Here is a 20,268-nt window from a genome sequence, read left to right on the forward strand (position 1 = left end):
CTTGTATGCTACTTTTCTGTTAGCAAAAACAACAATTACTTATTTTATAACATAACTAATATTATAAAAGCGAAAGTTTGTGGGGATGTATGTGTGGATGTTTGTTGACAACCTCGGTGGCGCAATGGTAAGGTTTTTGCCACTGAACCGAGAAGTCCCGGGTTCGATCCCTGGTCGGGTCATGATACAAAATGATCTTTTTCTGATTGGCCCGGGCTTGGATGTTTATTTATATATGTATTTATTATAGAATATAGTATCGTTGAGTTAGTATCCCATAACACAAGTCTCGAACTTACTTTGGGACTAGCTCAATCTGTGTGATTTGTCCCAATATATTTATATTTATTTATTTGTTACTTTTACGAAAAAAATCGGTACACGGATGCTTTTATTTCGAAATTTCTACGGGAGCGAAGCCCCATGGCGAAGCTAGTAATATATAAATAATTTATTCAGAAATTAGACCTTCACATGCATTTTTTTGATAAATCTATATCATGTAAAAGTGCACTAAAAATAGGCTGTCAGTCCACACTTCCATCTCCACACCAAAAATCATCTCAATCCAATGTCCCGTTTTTACGTGAAAGAAGGACAAACACATTCATACGTCGGAGATCGTAATATAGTGATGCTGGCTGGGTGAAGCGATACTGGCTAAGAGAATAAAAAATATATAATTTAAAATATTAGTAAGGAGGTATGGGTCAAATACAAACATAGAAATTAACATCTACACATTTGGTGGTGTTTTCTTATTCCAGTTTTTCATTAAGTTACTGAAGATTGATGACCGGAAACCGGACATAAGGACGTTCTTATTTCCGGTTTCCATATTTTTCGTTACAATTAATTACATGGTGTACAAAAATTGGTAGGTAATTTAAAGTGCATTATGCTAGTGTCAGAATAATGCAAAATGAATTAAGTACTATAAATTATATATAGACAACTCATAGATAAGATTTCAACGTGTATTTCCGTGTGTCTGCTACTTTAGGCAAACATTAATTACAAATACTAAAAAACAACACAAAAGCAACAAGTCAATGAATTCTAATAATTAAATACAAACTTGATGATCAAATTATTGTCGAACTAAATTATGCAATGGCGTAAGGAATATTGGGTTTTAGATATGGTTATATTAGAGAGATACAATGACTAAATGTGGCGTGCGTTTCCGCCCTAGAATATGACAACTAATTATCGCGTGGTTTTCGTACGAGTTTTGACTAAGGGACACGTAGCTTAGGCAGCTGATGAGCAACAATATCATTTCCACGCAGACGGTCGGTTCTAAAATCACAGCCACATCTTCTGTTTTTACACAGAACCTGGGCTTCGTGGCGTCTCAGCCCCGAATGAAACTGGGAATATGCGAAGTTGAGAGAAAGAGAGAGAGGGAGACACAATGATAAACAATTTGATATTTTAATGTAAACACATTTTATATTGGGATAAGCGATGGGTGGCATTTTATGGTTCTATAGGGTCCAAACGACTATAAAAACTATATATACAATTACTTAGAATGAAAAACGATCGGTGTATTTGTGTGACATTTACATTATGCGAGTAATATATGACCATTATTGGCTATATTTTATGCAATACACAAAACATTTTTATGACTATCTACATGATAAATTTGAAAAAAACACGTGAATTTAGAAAACTATATTTTTGTTTTCCATTTAAAATGACCAAAAATCACATTGAGTTTTCTCAATAATATGAAATAGCTAATAGTAATTTGTCTTCTATGTGGATACAGCCTTGACAGCTGATGGGCAAAAACATCAAGAGCAAGCCTGGACTTCGGCGCCTCATAGCTGTGAATGCATACTAGATATGTGTGAATGTGAATAATGCATTCGTTCTAATTACATATTTTTTGAAAATACTTACGTTTTTAATTTTATGCACATTAGCGACATCTACTTTAAAAAACGACATTGACTATCAGGCTTTTTGAACAGCTGCCTTGATACCAAACTGGCTCGACGTTTAAGAATTAACAAATGTACTAAAAAACGTTCGCCTTTATAATATTTATAATATTTTTATTCTCCATATTGAACATTATATTCTTTACTCATACGAATTAACACTGTATCGATCTCATCATTCATTCGTAATCGGTTACCATATAAATTGATAACAATAATACTTATTGTCCCATACACAACAGCAATTATTTACATAACAGTTGACGATACGATGATAATAAATATTACAAAAATCTACCTGATCTTTATTGGAACCCCCACGAAATATTCCACTCGTAAAAAACATAATTTAGTATACATATATTTTCGTCGGAATTTCACGCGGATGAAGCCGCAGACAAAAGGTAGGAAGTTGTTTTCCAAAATTTTGAAAACAGATTTTTTTTCACTCGCCAACATCAGGAAACTAACTTATGTTTACTTTGAACAGTGTTAACCAAAGTCGACGCTTATTTATCTCAGCTTTCATGAGAGAGACCACATATTTATCCGATACGGTGAAACATCGAGTTCGGGTACAAAGCAATTTAATTTGATTGGATTGGTGGAATGAAAATTCTGAAATAGTAATATGTTGCTAGCCTATCGCCGAACTATCTCCAGTTATAGTTTTTCCTTGATTGACTTTTACAATCTGCAGGAGTAGCCAATACATCCTATATTATCTTACGCTCTCGGACGAGCGTAGAAGATAGGTAGATTAAGAAATTTTCGAGCCTATTGATAAAAAACATTACAAAACTCCCACGACAGCGAATCCCCAAACCGCATTTTATAGGGAAATAAATTTGGAAGCTCGAGCCAACGACAAGTGAATAAGACAGCCAAATTCCAACGGGAGCTGAACGCAGGTTAAGCTAATAAACCATAGACAAGAATTTGTTTTAAATTATCACAAAAAGATACAGAAGATGCGAACTGGCGTGTCCAAGATGGTCATACGCAGGGCAGAGTGGTCCGTGTATAAAAACCGGCAGTTTGTCAGGGCCCGACCAATACAAAGCCGACAGTCGACACGTGCGCACTTACCACAAGAAATTTGCATTTTCAAAATTTTAAATTTTGTGTCAGTGCCTTCTATCGTTACAGGACCTGAATTTCCAAGTGAGTATTTTGTTCAATAATATGAATAATATATATCGTAATTAAATATTCGTGTACTAAACTACTGCGTTACTGATAAATTACGAACTAATCAGAATAATAACATTGTAATTATTTTCAAAAGAGTTGATGAATAGTTACTTATTTTGTAATCTGTATTTGACTATACTTTCCTTATATATATAATCAAGAAGCTCGCAAAAATATAAAATAATATTAGTGACTTAAGAAATTTAATGCAATTTATATTTTATTAAATGACAAATGAATAACATATAAATAATCTCTTTTAAAAAATAAACTAAGATTCTAATCTCTTTTAAAAAATAAACACTAGGTAATTGTTTTTGGGGAAAGCTTTCATCGTGTGAAATGGTCCCACCTGCACCTGGTCCGAACAAAAAAAGGGCAATCGATTTTTAAATTTATAAAATTTCCTTTTGATACACATTACTAAAAAGTTTCAAGATTAGAACCTTCAAAGCAAATCTAATAAAGCCTTGAGAGTGTCAGTTAAAATTAATTGGTTATTATAAGAATATCGTTATCCCATATTTTGCTTCAAAGATTGTTTTTTTTTTTAGTGTTCTCATATATTATAGTTATTGTTAACGATATCTAGTGCATGTAACCACACGTGAGTTTGTTTTTGCGAGTAATCTTGAAGTTAACTGGATTAGCATTGACATTGGCGAAATAACAAGATTATTTAGTTATGTAGGCATTTTTGCTTCGTATAAACAGGATTTCTCGGTTGGATGATCTGACACACGGTTCAATGGAGAATAGGCGTCAAATACTGTTAGCTCCCCTTGGCTACCTCGTGATGTTTGCAAATAATAAGTAAATTTAAATATAAGATCCGATCTAGGACCCGATCCTCACGCAATCATTTCATCACAAATCAAATTTCACTTCATAAATTTTCTCTAAACCCTTTCGAAGATTTCAAGTAAATTTCCAATAGAAATGTTCGATCGATCGACGCATTTGATTCAACTTATTGGTTTATGATTTTATTTTGTGAAACAATATTATGATCTGTACTTTTCGAGTGTGTCAGAATCGAGCCCCTATCTGTTAATACTAGTATCCGCGAGCATGTATAAAGAGAGTAATGAACATAGAGGGAGCAAGTGAGAATATAAATTCTTTATTTAAAATTAAGTAATATGTACAAATAGAAAAAAATACCTAATTATGTATACGATAGATATAGAATGAAGAATATTGTCACTGGAAGATTATTGCAATCAGCTACATATGCTTATGAGACAGAACCTTGCAAGTTGTATCAATATTCAATAAAATTTTAAATGTTGCAACATTTCGGCATTCTTTTGTGAATAATCATTAATTTACTTACTTTATCAAATATGCAATTAATTATAATAAATTCTAAACTTGAAGTCAACCTACTATCATCGCATCAAATTATCAAAAAATAGTTTTCCAAGTCGGCAAGTCAGGTACATTAGAGAATAAACATAGTTTTATAACCCGCCGCCTGCCAGACACCAAACCTTTTAGGGAATTACATATTGCGTATCAACTGCCAAACCCCAGTCCTTCGTACGACATCTAATAGATGATATTGAGAAGAGTTAGTCAGTAACAACCACAGTCACCAAACACAATGGGTGAAAAGAAACGAATAAATTATAATGTATCTCAAATATATATATCAAAGTAAATGATTAAGGAAGGTGTACTATAACATATTCAAACAAGAGGAAAATGGTTTGTCCTGAGATTTATCGATCGGTCAATATAAAACATGAACTACTTCATACTAACAATAGGTAGTAAAATTGTTTTCAGTGACCTAAATTGTCACTACATAACCATGTCAACAATGGATTTGATCACGATGAAACAGCAATCGCATCATCAGATCATTCCATCGATCCTAGGTTCGAAATCAAATAGTAATTTCTCAAAAAGCAACAAACTAATAAATGGATGTTAGTGATCCATCAGTGCACAGCTCACAATAGTAAAACTTGTTGAGTATCTTCGCGATCATTATTCGGATGTAACGCATGTGTGCAGTAGACCGAAAAGTGGCTAAAATTATTCAGCACAGTCAAAAATAAACCTTAGTTATTTATGAATTTTCTACACTGCCAACAGTAAACGGGAATAGATTATCAATAGGTAGGTGCTTGGAAAATGCCACCATGTGTAACAAAATAATAATTTTGATGAACGATGGAGGCATAACACAAGAAAAGAAAATCAGCCCATCTAGCATTGCAATTGCCTAATGCATAATTTTTTTCAGACATCAACATAGTCCACTAAGTGTTTACGAAAAATCTTTAACAAATTCCCATCAGTGGTCATTTACATTTGTAACATTACATCGAGACCGTCCATGGCCTTGCTTCTCCAAAAATTACGTATGCGTCTTTAGACTATTGTTGGCTAAACATCCATGATCCGTGGAAATCGTTATCATTATGTTGGATAATGGACGCGGCAAGTCACCTTGGATTAGGCTTCTTGGCGCGTTTCAAGCTTTTTTATACGTATCAGTGATTTTTAAAGAGAAGTCATTTGCCTGTCTGAAATGTATTGCGTTGTCGCCAAAAAACTAGACGGATTCCGGTGTAGTCTAATTGTTTACCTAAGTACGTGGAATTTTCAGATCCGTTGTAAATCCCCCTAATTTATCGATCATTAAAGTTAATCTGGTAATAATAAGATATTCTTAATGTTTGAGTCAGATCCTTTGTTGGTCGGCACTTCATGATTCTGTTAATTTGCAGTTTTTAGATGGCAGTTAATTTTAGACAAAAAAACAGTACATTTTTCTTTAGTTTTCCGCTTGACTGACAAAAGTATCTGTGAGGGACTTCTCAATTGCTTGAAGAAGGAAGGCGACAATGCAGGATCGATATACCATATTTCGTTTATAATAATTTATCGATTAAAATTCTACTCAACGTGTTAATGGTTGTTGTCACGTGTCTCAGAAATGTTCTGCGTAATAATTTTTGTATTTACGTCATAAAAATCAATAAGTGATATGTGCAAATTTTCATAGGGTTCATTCATGCGCCAGTGAGATTGTTAACTACTATCGAATGTGATTAGTTTATTGTAGTAGACAATGAAACTATTGATCATTTCTCTATTGTTATGTTGACATAATAGAAGAATGACGTCATTTAATTGCATCAATTACGAAAGGAACAGAGGAACAGCGCACAAAATGTAAAGTGGATTCAATTTTTTGTAGCGTTCCAAACAAACATGCATTTGGAAAAATATTTACGTTAGAATCTTGATGCATTTTATATAAGTGCTATTAAGGTATCGACTGTTGACGTCTCATTCAAATAGCTCAATCAAAAATGTATAACAAAATAACAATTTTGATGAACGATGGAGACATAACACAAGAAAAGAAAATAAACCCATCTTACATTGCATCTGCCAAATGCATAATAGTTATAAATAGCTCAATCAAAAATTATTTTTAAAGTATTATTTGTTTAAAGTTTTCTTAATTATTCATGTGATCATTAAAAATTTTCCACTTCGTTGCGTGTCTTTGTATTTTACTATTTTTAGTGGTGGATACTTCAGGGTTGAGTCACAGTTTTTCGTTATCACGATTCAAAAGCAGTATGACTACGACTGAGTGATTTTAATTTTTTATCGCAGTTTAGTTTCGCTTCAGTCACCCATCGGGGTCGTTAGGTGTTCTGCTGCTTGTAACACCTGTTTTTATATATTTATTACCATACAATTATATAGTATTTTACAAACATCTCGACAGTCAAGATTTCCCATTGAATTAAAAAGTTTCCACGACTTTTTGATACTAGGTAGTGTATCGTTCGTCATTGTCAATCGTACCGAAATAAAATAATTACAACTGCAGTCAACTAGAACAGTTGCAGTAGTTTTAAAAGAAAACAATCTGATAATATCAACCGTCATATAATAGATGTGTAAAAATATTGTATAATTGTTCAATTGAGGCTACATCGAATGAAAACTATCAATGACGCTGCTATTTAAACAAAAAAAAATATGTTAGAACTGAATGTAACATTTTCAGTTGATTGAAAATCTTGTAGTCTTTTAACATCTAGAGTATGAACGCCATTCATACAGTCTTAGCATATGAACCTACCTAAACGGAGTGCAGTTTCGCCGGTATGACCGCGACAAAGTGATCCATAATGAGCAACTTGATATGCAGTCGACTGTACTGTGTACATACCAAGTCGATCAGCGAATTGATTAAACACGGATTAGTCGCGCGCGAGGGTCTCAATGGAAACACTCGAATTTTCAAGGATTTTCTGGGAGTAAACAGGAAAAAACGGCATTGTTACAAGAACTCACAAGAATTGTTCTAGGGTCAACTGGGAAGTGAAGTTTAAATAATCATTTTTCTTCAATGTTTTTTAAGGTTATTATATTATTCTTCGTCTTCCGCTCGACTGATAAAGGTATCCGAGGGTCCTATACTCATTTTCTTGAAGGGTGACAATGAAGGCTTATCAAGCCTAGTATGATGATGTAATGATATTGTAGTGATGATAAATAATGAATGATGATAATGAGCATTTACAGAAAATCACAATCGAAAAAGGTGAATCGAACGCATCGATCGATCGTACTTTATTGATTGTGAATTTGCTAAGAACCTTCGAAAACAAATTGGAGAGAAAAAATTGTTGATATGAACTTCCATTTAGTGATGATTGGGTTCCTAATAGCGTTAGTTAAAAGTCAGTTATATTATATATAATAGTTAATCGCTAGTATAAAAAAATATTAAACTTTAATTATTACCAATGAAGTAGTCATAATTTTTTTTTCTTTGTTTTGGTTGGCGATGTTTTCATTAATTCCCGTATTCAAATGTGTAATTTCGTCCATACACGCAATTTTGAGTATCATTACGTTTTGAATTCCATTTTGGTGACTATATTTATATGACTCATATGACAACCAAAATAATAAAATTCTTAGATATCAGTACAAGATTTTAGAATAGACAGGAAACAAGTCGGTAAATCAAACAGATTTGTTAATATTTCACCGACGAAGCCGAGTTAAACCGTTAGTCCACTTACTGTGTCTGGCATTGACCTTCACAACCTAATTTATTAATAGTTCCCCTAAATAAACAAATTACTGCTTAATGCAATTCTTATTTTAAGAGAAATTTAAACGAAACTAACAGTATGTTAAACTCACAATAAAAAACCTAAGTCATGACAAAAACACCAACATTTTCTTTATAAAAATCGCAAAGTTATCTGAATTTCGAAACTTACCTACAGACTTTGTACGTTGCAAATAGTTGCTTGATAATGACAAATATGTAATTTGCTTATCTTCTCAGGAATGCCGATTGTAATTATTTAAATCGAATACATCCTTTACCTGTCGAAGGTTTCCCAACCTTTTCTCGTATCAAGTTGTCCTATAACTTCTTTAATTAAAGAGCTAAAGATCTTGACTCTTGTCTATGCCCATGGAGTAATCTGTTATTTATTTAATATTCCATGCGTTTCTACATCCAGAGTTAAATAAATTGAAATATATATGATTGGGTACTTGTAACAATATGGTTCTCCTGTGTTGTGTATCGTTGAATGGAATTACTCCGGTTATCCTTTCTTTGTACCCTTAGGGGGACAGTTCGGAAATATTGATTTGTCCCCTTAAGAGAACAAAGCATGGTGACAGATTCGAATATAATTCGTTGAATGTGACTAATCTGAACAGTTTTAACAACCACAATCACTTCTTGCGAATTATCGAAAGGAAGCAATATTTTGGAAGAATATTTGAGTAAAAAATGTTATAATTGCTACATATTGGCAATCACTGCAACTCTTCCTTAGACAGTTTTTCTTGTTTTCAACAGCAGTGACGCTAAGTTATTCAATTTAGACCTACAGACCAATATGATTGATCCTTTTTCTCACCGATCTATATGCAATGTACTAATATAGGAGTAACAGCTTGCTAACCATATAATTAGACGGATGTCCGAGTGAACAATGATTAATAACCGTTATTGTGTCGTAATGGACACGGGAACTATAAATATTGGCAGGTGTATAGTTTTACTTATCAAGTATACAAGTTTTTTTTTCTTAATTTTCTGATATTATTAACAACGGCGAATTGTGCAATGAATCTGAAATTTAATATAGCAAATTAGGTAAAATAATAGATATTGAACGACCGAAGTCGGCTGCAATGTTTATTGAAAGTGACCTATTTTATATTTCCCCCTATCTGAATATTTATTTAAAGCAATTGGAAATGAATCATATATGGGCAAATTATTATTTTTATTTTATAGTTATTTGATCAAACATTTTTCTCTTTTGGGTCACTGACCCATCGTAAAGACTTTAATGAATTCTCATATAAACGATGCCAATAGCGATGATCGACACAGATTTCAAAGTTAGACAGCTGGCCACGCAGAATCAATCCAGCACAATAGGATCGTTCGTGATCCCAATACTCCCAATGTGTCGACAGTCAACTGTGGGTCGGACGTTGTGCAATCGGCCCACAGCTCGAATAACGGGTTTCAACATAAATGCAAGAGCATACAACCCGAATTGACAACGATAACCCATACTTATCCGCCCAGAGATTTCGAGAAGCTCAAAGGTGCTGCGACAGTGATGCCGTTGTAATGGTCAGTCACGAGATGGTGACCAAAAGTTATGTCATCTATTCTTCAGAAGACGTTAAGCCGTTCCCGGCTATATTTGCAGTTATTAAAACTCACTGTGGATGGTACCTATTCAAAGAGCCTGTATAAAATTGGCACATACATATTTTGTGTTGAAGTTTATCTAAACGTGGATGCAAAAGAATTCCAAATACAGATGAATTTACTATTAGCCTTGGAGGCTCTTGAAATTCTAACAAAATTTATTAGAAAGTAGGTAACCTAAGCAAAAACCTAGCTAGGTCACTTTTTACTATGTTCTATAGTGAAAGCGCTGTGAGCACTTAAACAACACGTAAGATCGTAGATCAAGAGGTCCATTAAATTTATCTTTATATTTTATATTTATAAGTTAACAAGATGCTATGGCCGTTGCGATACGATAGTCTATGCCGAAGGAGACGTCATAGTTTGTTGTAAATTCTATATTACGTTTAGGAACTCTCATTAGATTCAGAAAGAATCACCCACCATAGAATTAATAGTACTTCTAACTAATACTTAACTTATCCACGTGGAGAAGATAATATTCATGTAAATCAAGCAAATTAAGTTTTAACTATAAGCATAGATCAATGGAAAGAAAGAAAATAGCTGGATTATAAACTATCCTGTCCAATGATCTAGGGATGGGCAAAAAAAATCGATAAATCAAAATATCGATATATTTTCACAAAAAAAATCGATATAAATCAGCGATATTTTTTCACACGATATATGGACTTTCGATATTTATTTTCAGATATCAAATTCGTATCAAAATAGATATATTTTTAAAGCTCTGCTGTCTGCTCATGCATCACATCATGTATTTGACCAATCCGATTTCTTAAATTTAGTAAAAGAGTAGGTAGGCAGTAAGCTTTATGGGTTTAGTCTCTTTAAATTTCGAATATTTTGACAATGTTTATAGAGAATCGCTTATTGTGCAGATATTTTTAGTCAATTTTTATCGATACATTTGAATAATATCGATAGGATATATATCAATATTATTTGCCCATCCCTACAATGATCGAGTCCATACATGTGACCATAGACGCCTGTGCACCGTGTTTATAATTTTAAAATTAATCTTGGTTTTTATGTATCAACATAAATGGATCCATTAAGTTCTAGTATAAAAAGAATTTCGAGCTCGTTTCTATGACGACATGAGCCAATACTTTCCATATAAATGTCTCCAAATTGACAGCGGATAACGTCCACTATTATACGACCAATAGTGTCGCAAGCGCATGTGAATGTTAATGAATTTTATAAGTTTCCCAAGAAACGTTGCATTCTGCTGGAGAAAGCTAAACAAGTTTGGGAATTTTGAAATTGTCCGGTGGTTTAGAACGACGGGATGGCGGAAACAAGATGGTTTGACTCTAAAAACTTACCAGTTTAATTAGAATTTCGTTTTGAACGCCGCCGTGGGCTATCATTAGTGTTTATTAAATTGTACCATATACAGTAATCATTTTAATTATCCTATTTTATAAATAAGTAAAGTACTGGTACAATGTTAATTTTATGTTTAATTTTTTAAAAATCAAACGGTCGTGAAATTCACCCTTACGATGACAAGCATTAGCTTTACCTTATAGTTCGAACAGTTTGAAGGGTGAAAAGTGTTATTACAGGGCTACCTAGACTAGACCACGAAGTTGGCAACGCGCATGTGACAACATGCGTCCACAGGCTGCGGTGAACACTTACTATATTGTAGTATGTTTGTTTGGTAGTATAAAAAAAAAAATATATAGACTGTATTTTGTGGCCCACTGCTGGGCAAAGGCCTCCCCCTTCTGTCTTCCAAAGGTCATCTATACTGAGCGATTTGTTGCCAACCACGCCGAAAACCTGTATAAATCATCCCGCCATCTAGTTCGTGGTCTACCTCGATGCCTGCTTATGAAAAATAAATACTAAAAAAATATTATGGAAGTAAAGACAAAGATGACATGTCTAGGAATATGATGCACAGGCTTGGTTCTAGCTGAACTTCTGAATGCACAATTATGGATTATAACCTTGTACTTACGCTGGCAAATACAAAATTATACAAACAGAACTATTAGAAAGCATAGCACGATTGAAAATAAATGATATATAATTTAGCAATAAAACCATTGTAATAAATATGCAAATTGTTTATCGACCTTATTCGTAGAATGTTATCACGACAGACAGGTTGGCAATCTAGACAGCAATACGGTTCCAGCTCATTTACATAAAAGTTACAATATCTGTACAAACGCTTTGAGTAATTACCACGCAATTGTTACATTTATCGTATCAGTAATTATAATTTTGTTCACCGCATACAGTATAGATATCTAATTGATTTTGTATATGCCCCTTGTAGTTAGTATATATTTTCATCGACATAGCATTCTCTGTATGACTCAAGACTAGATAATGCTTTTAGCATTAAGATTGCCTATTGTAGGCACTTTTACAAATTATATTTTTGTGCAATAAAGTTTAAATAAATAAAAATTAAGGTAATGCTTACCAGAAAACAGACAAAATTTCTATTTGTCTGTATTTCTTGTAAGCATTCACGCCTAAAATACTGGGCCGACTTTGAAGAAAAAAGAAAATTTTACTAACACTGAAATTTTGGAAAATTACAAAAACATTTAAGTCATACAAAATTTTGTAAAATTTATTATTGTAATCATGATCATAAAAAAAACTTAGCAAAAACAATAAGACTCAACCTCCTCATTATTTTAATCACAAAACACACTTACAGGAATACATTTACAATAAAACACCTCATTTTACATACAACCAGTACAGTCAACCACATTACCAGCTCAATCCTTGTGAAATCATCCCTAGTACAACCACATAAAGGTTCAAGAAAGGTTACTTGGCATGTCGACTGTATATAGTGTTCAGCGCAGTACTTAGATAAATATATAGATAATGTTAAATTAGGTTATTATAATGTTATGGTGTTCGCATATAATGGGCATATCAAAAGATCCTTGTAACGTATTGTAGTGAGCACGTGGGAATCTAATTCTTTTCAACCACAACGTAGTGAATAAATTAAGTAAGCTATAAGCCTAACAATATACCTATAATATAGTATGCAATGCAAGCTAATAAATATATTCTTCTCGGATTCTAAGTTACTGAAACTAGGTAGCCTTTTGGTCAACACATAAATTCATTAAATATTATATTCTATAGTAGTCGTTATGTAATGTCGAGAAGTGATTGAACAAAAAACATCAAACTTTTTACAACACGACGAATCGTTAAGTTACAAATAGACTTACATAATAAACATGCAATGTACATGAAATTAGCTATTGCATTTGAGTAGCGACTCATTACTCAAAAATAGTCAGTAATTAATGGATAGGCAAAGTTATCAAAACTAATAGTGATCTTTACAGATTACACCGAATAACGAGATTACAGAAGTATAACTATTTTTCATATTTTAGCCATTATTCAAGATTCCTTGTTAGAAATATTTTCTGAACCGTCAATTTCTTTTATAGAGGTTGAATTTAAATATTTTCGTCGTCATAACCACAAGAAACATAGGAAGTGCCTATATATGTATATATATATATATATATATAGGTTCATTTGTTTTATATTTAAGTGTGCGATAAATAATTGGGTGTTAAATATATTTTCTTGGAGATTCTTCCGTGCCAGCAGTTAAAACTTAATGACCCAAACCTGATACTCTTACATAATAAAAACTGCATCATCGAAACCCAACTAGTTTTACTGGTGTCGTGTGAATGGCCTGTGGCCGTGGCCGCACTCGCATTTCTTGAGCGCGTATTCAAGTTTAAGTTATCATATTTTTATATTGGATACAATTGGATATTTTATATTTTACTAGCTTTTCCCCGCGGCTTCGCCCGCATGATTTCATAGTAAAATCTCGGTCATTTAAATGAAGAAGAGTATGTTTATTACCAATTTTCAGCTTTTTATTTTGATATTTGTATTAAGTTCCATATAATCTTTCACCCCCTTTTGAAGGGGTTAAGGGTTAATTTTCAGAAAAATCTGAATTACGTATTCAATAATTTATTGTATACAACTATAATAAAAATTTTCGAGTCACTAATTTCAACGGTGTAGAAGTTTCATATAAAAGGTTTTTACCCCTTCCACTCCCTTCGGAGTAGAATTACTAAAAATCCTTTCTTAGTGCTCACCTACACTCCCCAAACTTTCAGCTTCCTACGCCCAGTAGTTTCGGCTGTACGTTGTCTGTCAGTCAGTAAGTCACTCAGTAACGGAAGAGTTTTATATGTATATGTATATATATATATATATATATATATATATATATATATATATATATATATATTCGTAGTAAGGGCTTTCTCATAAAAAAATACTATGCGACACTTCACTCTCTATTCTCTTCTATATATATATATATATATATATATATATATATATATATATATATATATATATATATATATTCTATATATATATATATATATAGAAGAGAATAGAGAGTGAAGTGTCGCATAGTATTTTTTTATGAGAAAGCCCTTACTACGAATATGCCCTATAAGAAGGAAGATGACATTTGCAACGATTAAACTAATTCAAACCATCTCGTTCGATCAGTAAGGTCTAAACTCGAAGCTAACTAAAACTGCTGCATTTTGTCTAAAAAGAGAAAACATACAATGTCATTCATGTGAATTCCTTAATTTATGTCGACACGCTCGAGTAGGGGTGACACACACGAGAAACTGTGTGTTTCGTAAAAACGTTCGGTCAACCGTAACACCGATAGTTTGGGATTGAACTGTGTTGCAATTCAATGAGAATAATAGATAAACCTAAATGACAAGGTCCCAACCGTTTTCCAAAGTGAGCTAAATAAATGACATGTTTCCAGAATAATAATGTCGTCTTATTGCCTCTGAAATTGTGTCGAAATTGGAGCATGTACACTGTTGCATTCAACTATCATCTCATCATCAACATTCTTCTGTACATATTTTTTATCCTCTTATACGAGTAAGAGTGGTATCGTGCAGGGAGGCCAAAACGATGGTTGAAGATAGAGAGAGATGGAAACAACTCCACTGAAAAGAACCTTGTTCTTAAATGTTGGATGAATGAAAACGATGTATGATTTAACAACATCAAAAATTACAAAAATAATGTTATAATAATAATAGTTAGTTTACTGACATTTTGATATGTCAATATCAAAATGTCAGTAGAGTAACAATTATTTATACATGCTCAGTTTACGATCCAATCATATTGTGTAAGAATGCACACAAAGTATACACGTATGAGGACCGGCTGCGGGCAAATTTTTTCATTGACGCAATGAGCCATGCGCTGATTCAATTGGAAAATTGCCCCCGGTGTGGGAAGATACAATCCTTGCCCTCCGCGAGGATATCCTTCCAGAAAATAGCTGGAGAACAATCGCGCAAATGAGGTAAAATAAATGAGCGAGACGAAAAACAACGCAATTTGGAATTGATGACGATATACAAAAAAAAAATGGCGTGCTGATTGATGCATGACATGATGTAGTGAAGGATAATTTGCGTGCCATTGGTCTTACCATGAGGCCTGACCATAAGTATGCCAAAGTCCGTGAGAAGTAGAAAATAAAATGAACAAAAGCGGCCGCTAGGCTCTGATGTTTTATAGATAATACTCTTTATATTTATTCATCTGTAGACGAATATCTATCCAAAGAGAGTAAAAATAATATAATTCTAAATTTTAATTTCAAAATAAACTTTCTACTTACTCTTTAAGGTTACCATTATATTTCTGTATTCGATATAAAATTAGCCAAGCAAAGAAGATACGATGGAATTTCTCAGCAGAGAATGTTGCAGATTAAGATCTTGTAAAAAAAGAGAATAAACAAATATAAAATGAAAACAGCAATCAAAAATTAAATCGGTTGCAAGGCAACGACCTACAGAGGAAGGAACCAGTTTTGCTAAAGATGAATTCCTTTTTGCCTCAGGTACTTTCGATTTCAATAATACAAAAACAGGGATCTGCAATTATATTACAAAACTTTTAATAGTAATTGCTTATGACTATGTAATAATTATCGATGCAATCAATCTAAAATCTCTTTGCTGGTTCTCTTTATTGTACTTGCAATAGATGCTCTTATACTATATATAGACACTGGAGAACTAAGAAAGAAAATATTCAATTTAAAAAGTCGACTCGCTTGTATTTTTTCGTATTATTACGATGTTGTACTAAATACATCACAGCACAGCGAGTCAGGGCTGAAATAAATGAAAAACAAAAGCCCATCAATAATATGAAGTAAGAACAGGACGTAACAACTGGTAACGAAGAGCGCAGGTTATGAAACCGGCTCCCAGTGCCCATTATGTTACATTACACGTCTCGACAGCATAAAAATAAAGCTGCACTGAAACATCCTATTACGGATGATAAAAACCCCGCAGAGAGGCTCCGAGTTTTTATAACGAATATCACAAATGTGATGTGATGCGCTTGACCTGACGGTGGGTTCAGTGCTCTAATAAATGCTTGTTTGCTTTTAATGTTTATGATTACCATTTATCATGTTATGCAGATTTACTTGAAGGTTTCCCGACTAGCTGAAGAGCTCTTCTCACGAGCCTTTAACATTTTTATAGTTATACAAATAACGTTTCAGAATAACAGAATGTAATAAAAGACTAAATACATCCAACTCCAAATAAATCAATCATCAGAATCTTGTAAGTATAAGATTTCCTCGCATTATTGTGTATTGAAATTTTGTTTTTTTTTTTTTTTAATTTTATTTTGGCACAAACAGTCATTATAAAAAATATTTTACAACAAAAATAACATGTAGATATAGACAAAGTAATGCCGAAAACTTAACAGAAAAACATAAAAAGTATAGTCATTATGTTATAGGTACTATTTAGTTGTAATTTTCATTGACTTATTGTCACTGGTATCAAACGTTTATTATTTGCAACAAAATAAAGTCGACAATAAGAGTATTAACGATTTATAAACAAGCCGCGTGAGAATGAATCACAGGCAGACGCACTGCAGTGGTCGCCAATTGAATTCAAAGAGCATATTGATATTCACACAGGAGACCGGATTATTCATATACTGCTAAGGGGGCATCCTGCTCCACACGTTAGGAAGTCTAGCTATCATAAACGAATTCACAAATAGAATGGCAATGCTAAATTCCAAAGAAAATATTTTGCTAATTGAATTGGCTATGATCGATAAATCATTCGAAATGTTACAACACAATAGGAGGCGGAACGACCGAGGTGTTGACAGCAAGGTTGGTCTTCGAACGTCCTTAAATACAAAACATCGTCGAATAGACAAATATTATACCCAATTTTATATTCAGAATTAGAAAGAAAAAATAATCCAACTTGAATATGCATTTCAGTTTCGCTACTAGCCTCTGATCAAACCTTAATTTTTGAACAGCATAGCGTGTATATTCATCTTATTTTTTGTTGTAAAGTAAAAATAGAAAAGGGCTTGAAATTAACTAAACAGGATCAGAAAACTACTTTCAGTATTCTCAAGAAATCACGATCCATTAATGTTTATAACACGTAATCACCAGTCTGCACAGAAGTTATTTTAAGATCATTACCATCGCCGAAGGCAGTGTCTATTAGTAGAGCGGCGCCAGACCGCATTCCAACAGGACCTGGGATATGGACTTAATGCCCTACCTAGTCCAGCCTATAAATAGAACTCTCTACAGGTACACGAACTTGCTAACGATGGAAATAGATGAGATTGTGAACCGCCAAGAAAAAATACTAACTACATCCCGGCGGCAACATGACTATTTTCAACAACACATCATCTACAAATACATCTTTAGTTATACTCATGCATGCATGTACATTGCTATGTATGTTCTCAATAGAAAGCCATTTTATATAACCCACTTTCACAAATAGTTTACATCCTATTTACCGACAATTTAAATCGAATAGTACATAGGTACTTATCCCCCACAATGTATCAGACCCTTAGATGATTCAGTCTTAATTGGAAAATTGCTGTGAAACGTTGAAGCCGGTCGGCGCGTAACATTGGCCTTACCATACTCACGACTTGTAAACGTGCATCGAGAATTCGAGATCCATAATAATTTTCGCAATTACTATTTCAACAAACCACTAATTGCATATTTTTCTTTCTTTACAGGATGAAGGTCTTGATATTATGTTTGGCGTTTGCGGCCGTGAGTATGGCGATGCCTGTGGCTGAGGAAAATCCAAAAGCACCTGCGGTAGTCGCTGACCCTAAACTTGAAGAATCACAAGTGAAAGCTGTAGCACCCGCAATTGAAGAAGCGAAAAAAAGCGGCGAAGTTGAGAAAAAAGATGAACAAAAGGAGGCTCAACCAAAGAGCGTATCAGAAGAATCTCAGAAAGAAGAACCTAAAGCAGAGGCGGCACCAGCAAAACCAGCCGAAAAAGCACCTGAAGGAAAAGCACCTGAAGGAAAATCAGCTGAAGCTGATGTCAAGCCTGAAGCTGATAAACCTAAGCCTCAGGAGAAACGTGAAGAACCAGAACCGAAATTATCTGAAGAGACACCTGCCATAGTACAAGAAGTAAAAAAAGACGCTGAACCCAAACCCGAAACAATTGATGTTGTTAGTGCTGCAAAATCAGACGCCGCCATTGCTGAACCATCGAGTTCTCCTGATGACGTCTTGGACCCAGCTTCAATCATCCCTACACCAGAAAAGAAAATAGACTTGGCTCCCAAAAGTGCCGAACCTATTGCTATTTCTAGTGAAAAGAAAGTAGAGAGCTCAGCCCCCAAACAGGCCGAAAGCGAAGAGAAAGTAAAGGGAAAATCTGAGAAACCAGAGGAAAAATCTGTTGAACCTGTACCCGAAGTGCCTATACAACCAAAGTCAGCCAATGTGCCATTAACGGATGATGATAGTCTGCGAGTTATTCGTGATACCGTCGACGAGAAACCCAAAGAAGAGGAGCCTAAAAAAGAAGCTGAAAAGAAGGAAAAGTCAGATGCACCCAAAGAAGCTGAAAAATCAGATGTGCCCAAGGAAGCCGAAAATACCGATGCTCCCAAAGAAGCCGCAAAGTCAGATGCTCCCAAAGAAGCCCTACAGTCAGATGCTTCCAAAGAAGCCCTAAAGTCAGATGCTTCTAAAGAAGCTGAAAAGCCAGAAGCCAAATCAGAAGAATCAGCAAAAGACGCTAAAGCAAGTGATTCAACCCCCAGTGATATACCCGAAGAGAAATCTAGTGAGGTAGCAGCTAAAGCGGTAGAGCCCGTGAAAGATGCTCCTGCCAAAGTAGACTCCGCCGCGGAACAGGCGGACGAGCCTAAAGCAGACGCAAAATCTGAGGAAAAAGAGAAGCCTAAAGAATCCAAAGAGAGTTCAGAGGAGAGCAGTGACGAAAGCAACTCTTCGGAGAGTTCAGAAACCACAGACAAGAAAGACAGCGAGCCTGCTGCCAAGTCTTAGATAAGTTAGTGTGGGGCGCGGAGCGGCGGGCCTGTGTCGACGACCCTCGACACGCGCCCCCCGCGCGCTTCGCCCGCGCCCTCTAGTGTATGTGCGCATGCTCCGTGAGAGTGAGTGAGGGAGCCGTGGCTCGCCCGCGTGTAATACCTAGAGACTTAACAAATAGCCGAATCGAAATTACCTGCGTTGTAATTAATGTCTCAAAGTAAATTATCGAATTTCCGTTAGGTAATAATAAGTAATAAATATGTTTTTTTATAATTTTGTGGTTTTATTACGACTACAGCCTGAAAGCCTTGACACAACAACATTCTCGAAGAAAAGAAGGTCGATGTCAGGCAAGCGACCGCTAACAGCTGAATTTTCAAAATCTGTACAACGGGATTCGAGGCGTTAAAGCCGCGAATGACATCGAGAACACGCAAGGATGATTGATGTTTCTGACCATATCGTAAAAATTTGAATAAGGTTTTTTGGAGTCTAAAAGGAATGGCCCAGGTTCGAATCTACTCGTGTCACATTAGTTTGTATGGACTACCACTTTCTTTGAAGGAAAACATCGTGAAGAAACCCACTGATTGACATTTATAAGTTCACTTCGATTAAGATTTTTTAAATATTTCTGCCTAAGGAAAGAGAAGTAAATAACCAATGGAAGTCCGTTACCGAAATCGGTATATGATTCGTAATTGAATAACGAAATTATGGAATTTCGGCCAGTAGTGGCTGTTTTTAAAATACTAATTAGGAAAACATATATGCGGCTAGACTGATTGAAATCAGTCACAGCCGATAACAACATTCTTCATACTTTGGGGTTTCATATAATTCAAATTCAAATAATTTATTCAGAAATTAGACCTTCACAGGCACTTTTTCACGTCAATTTTACTATATTATATATATTATTTTGCTAT

The 20,268-nt window shown here is 34.3% G+C and overlaps 2 protein-coding genes across 2 annotated transcripts in view; one reads left to right on the forward strand and one right to left on the reverse strand.

Annotated features, from left to right (window-relative positions):
- The window catches only part of S6KL (S6 Kinase Like), a 59,418-nt gene that overhangs the window by 22,720 nt on the left and 16,430 nt on the right, over window positions 1-20,268 (reverse strand). The gene's annotated exons all lie outside the window — the stretch shown is intronic.
- On the forward strand, window positions 2,960-19,612 carry LOC128674633 (neurofilament heavy polypeptide-like). The gene is made up of 2 exons (XM_053753343.1): window positions 2,960-3,119; window positions 18,052-19,612. Exon 2 carries the CDS (start codon window positions 18,053-18,055, stop codon window positions 19,349-19,351), a length of 1,299 nt encoding a protein of 432 aa, XP_053609318.1. The 5' UTR covers window positions 2,960-3,119; window position 18,052; the 3' UTR covers window positions 19,352-19,612.

The sequence above is a fragment of the Plodia interpunctella genome, chromosome 13 (genome assembly GCF_027563975.2).
Source record: "Plodia interpunctella isolate USDA-ARS_2022_Savannah chromosome 13, ilPloInte3.2, whole genome shotgun sequence".
In the NCBI taxonomy this organism is placed as follows: domain Eukaryota; kingdom Metazoa; phylum Arthropoda; class Insecta; order Lepidoptera; family Pyralidae; genus Plodia; species Plodia interpunctella.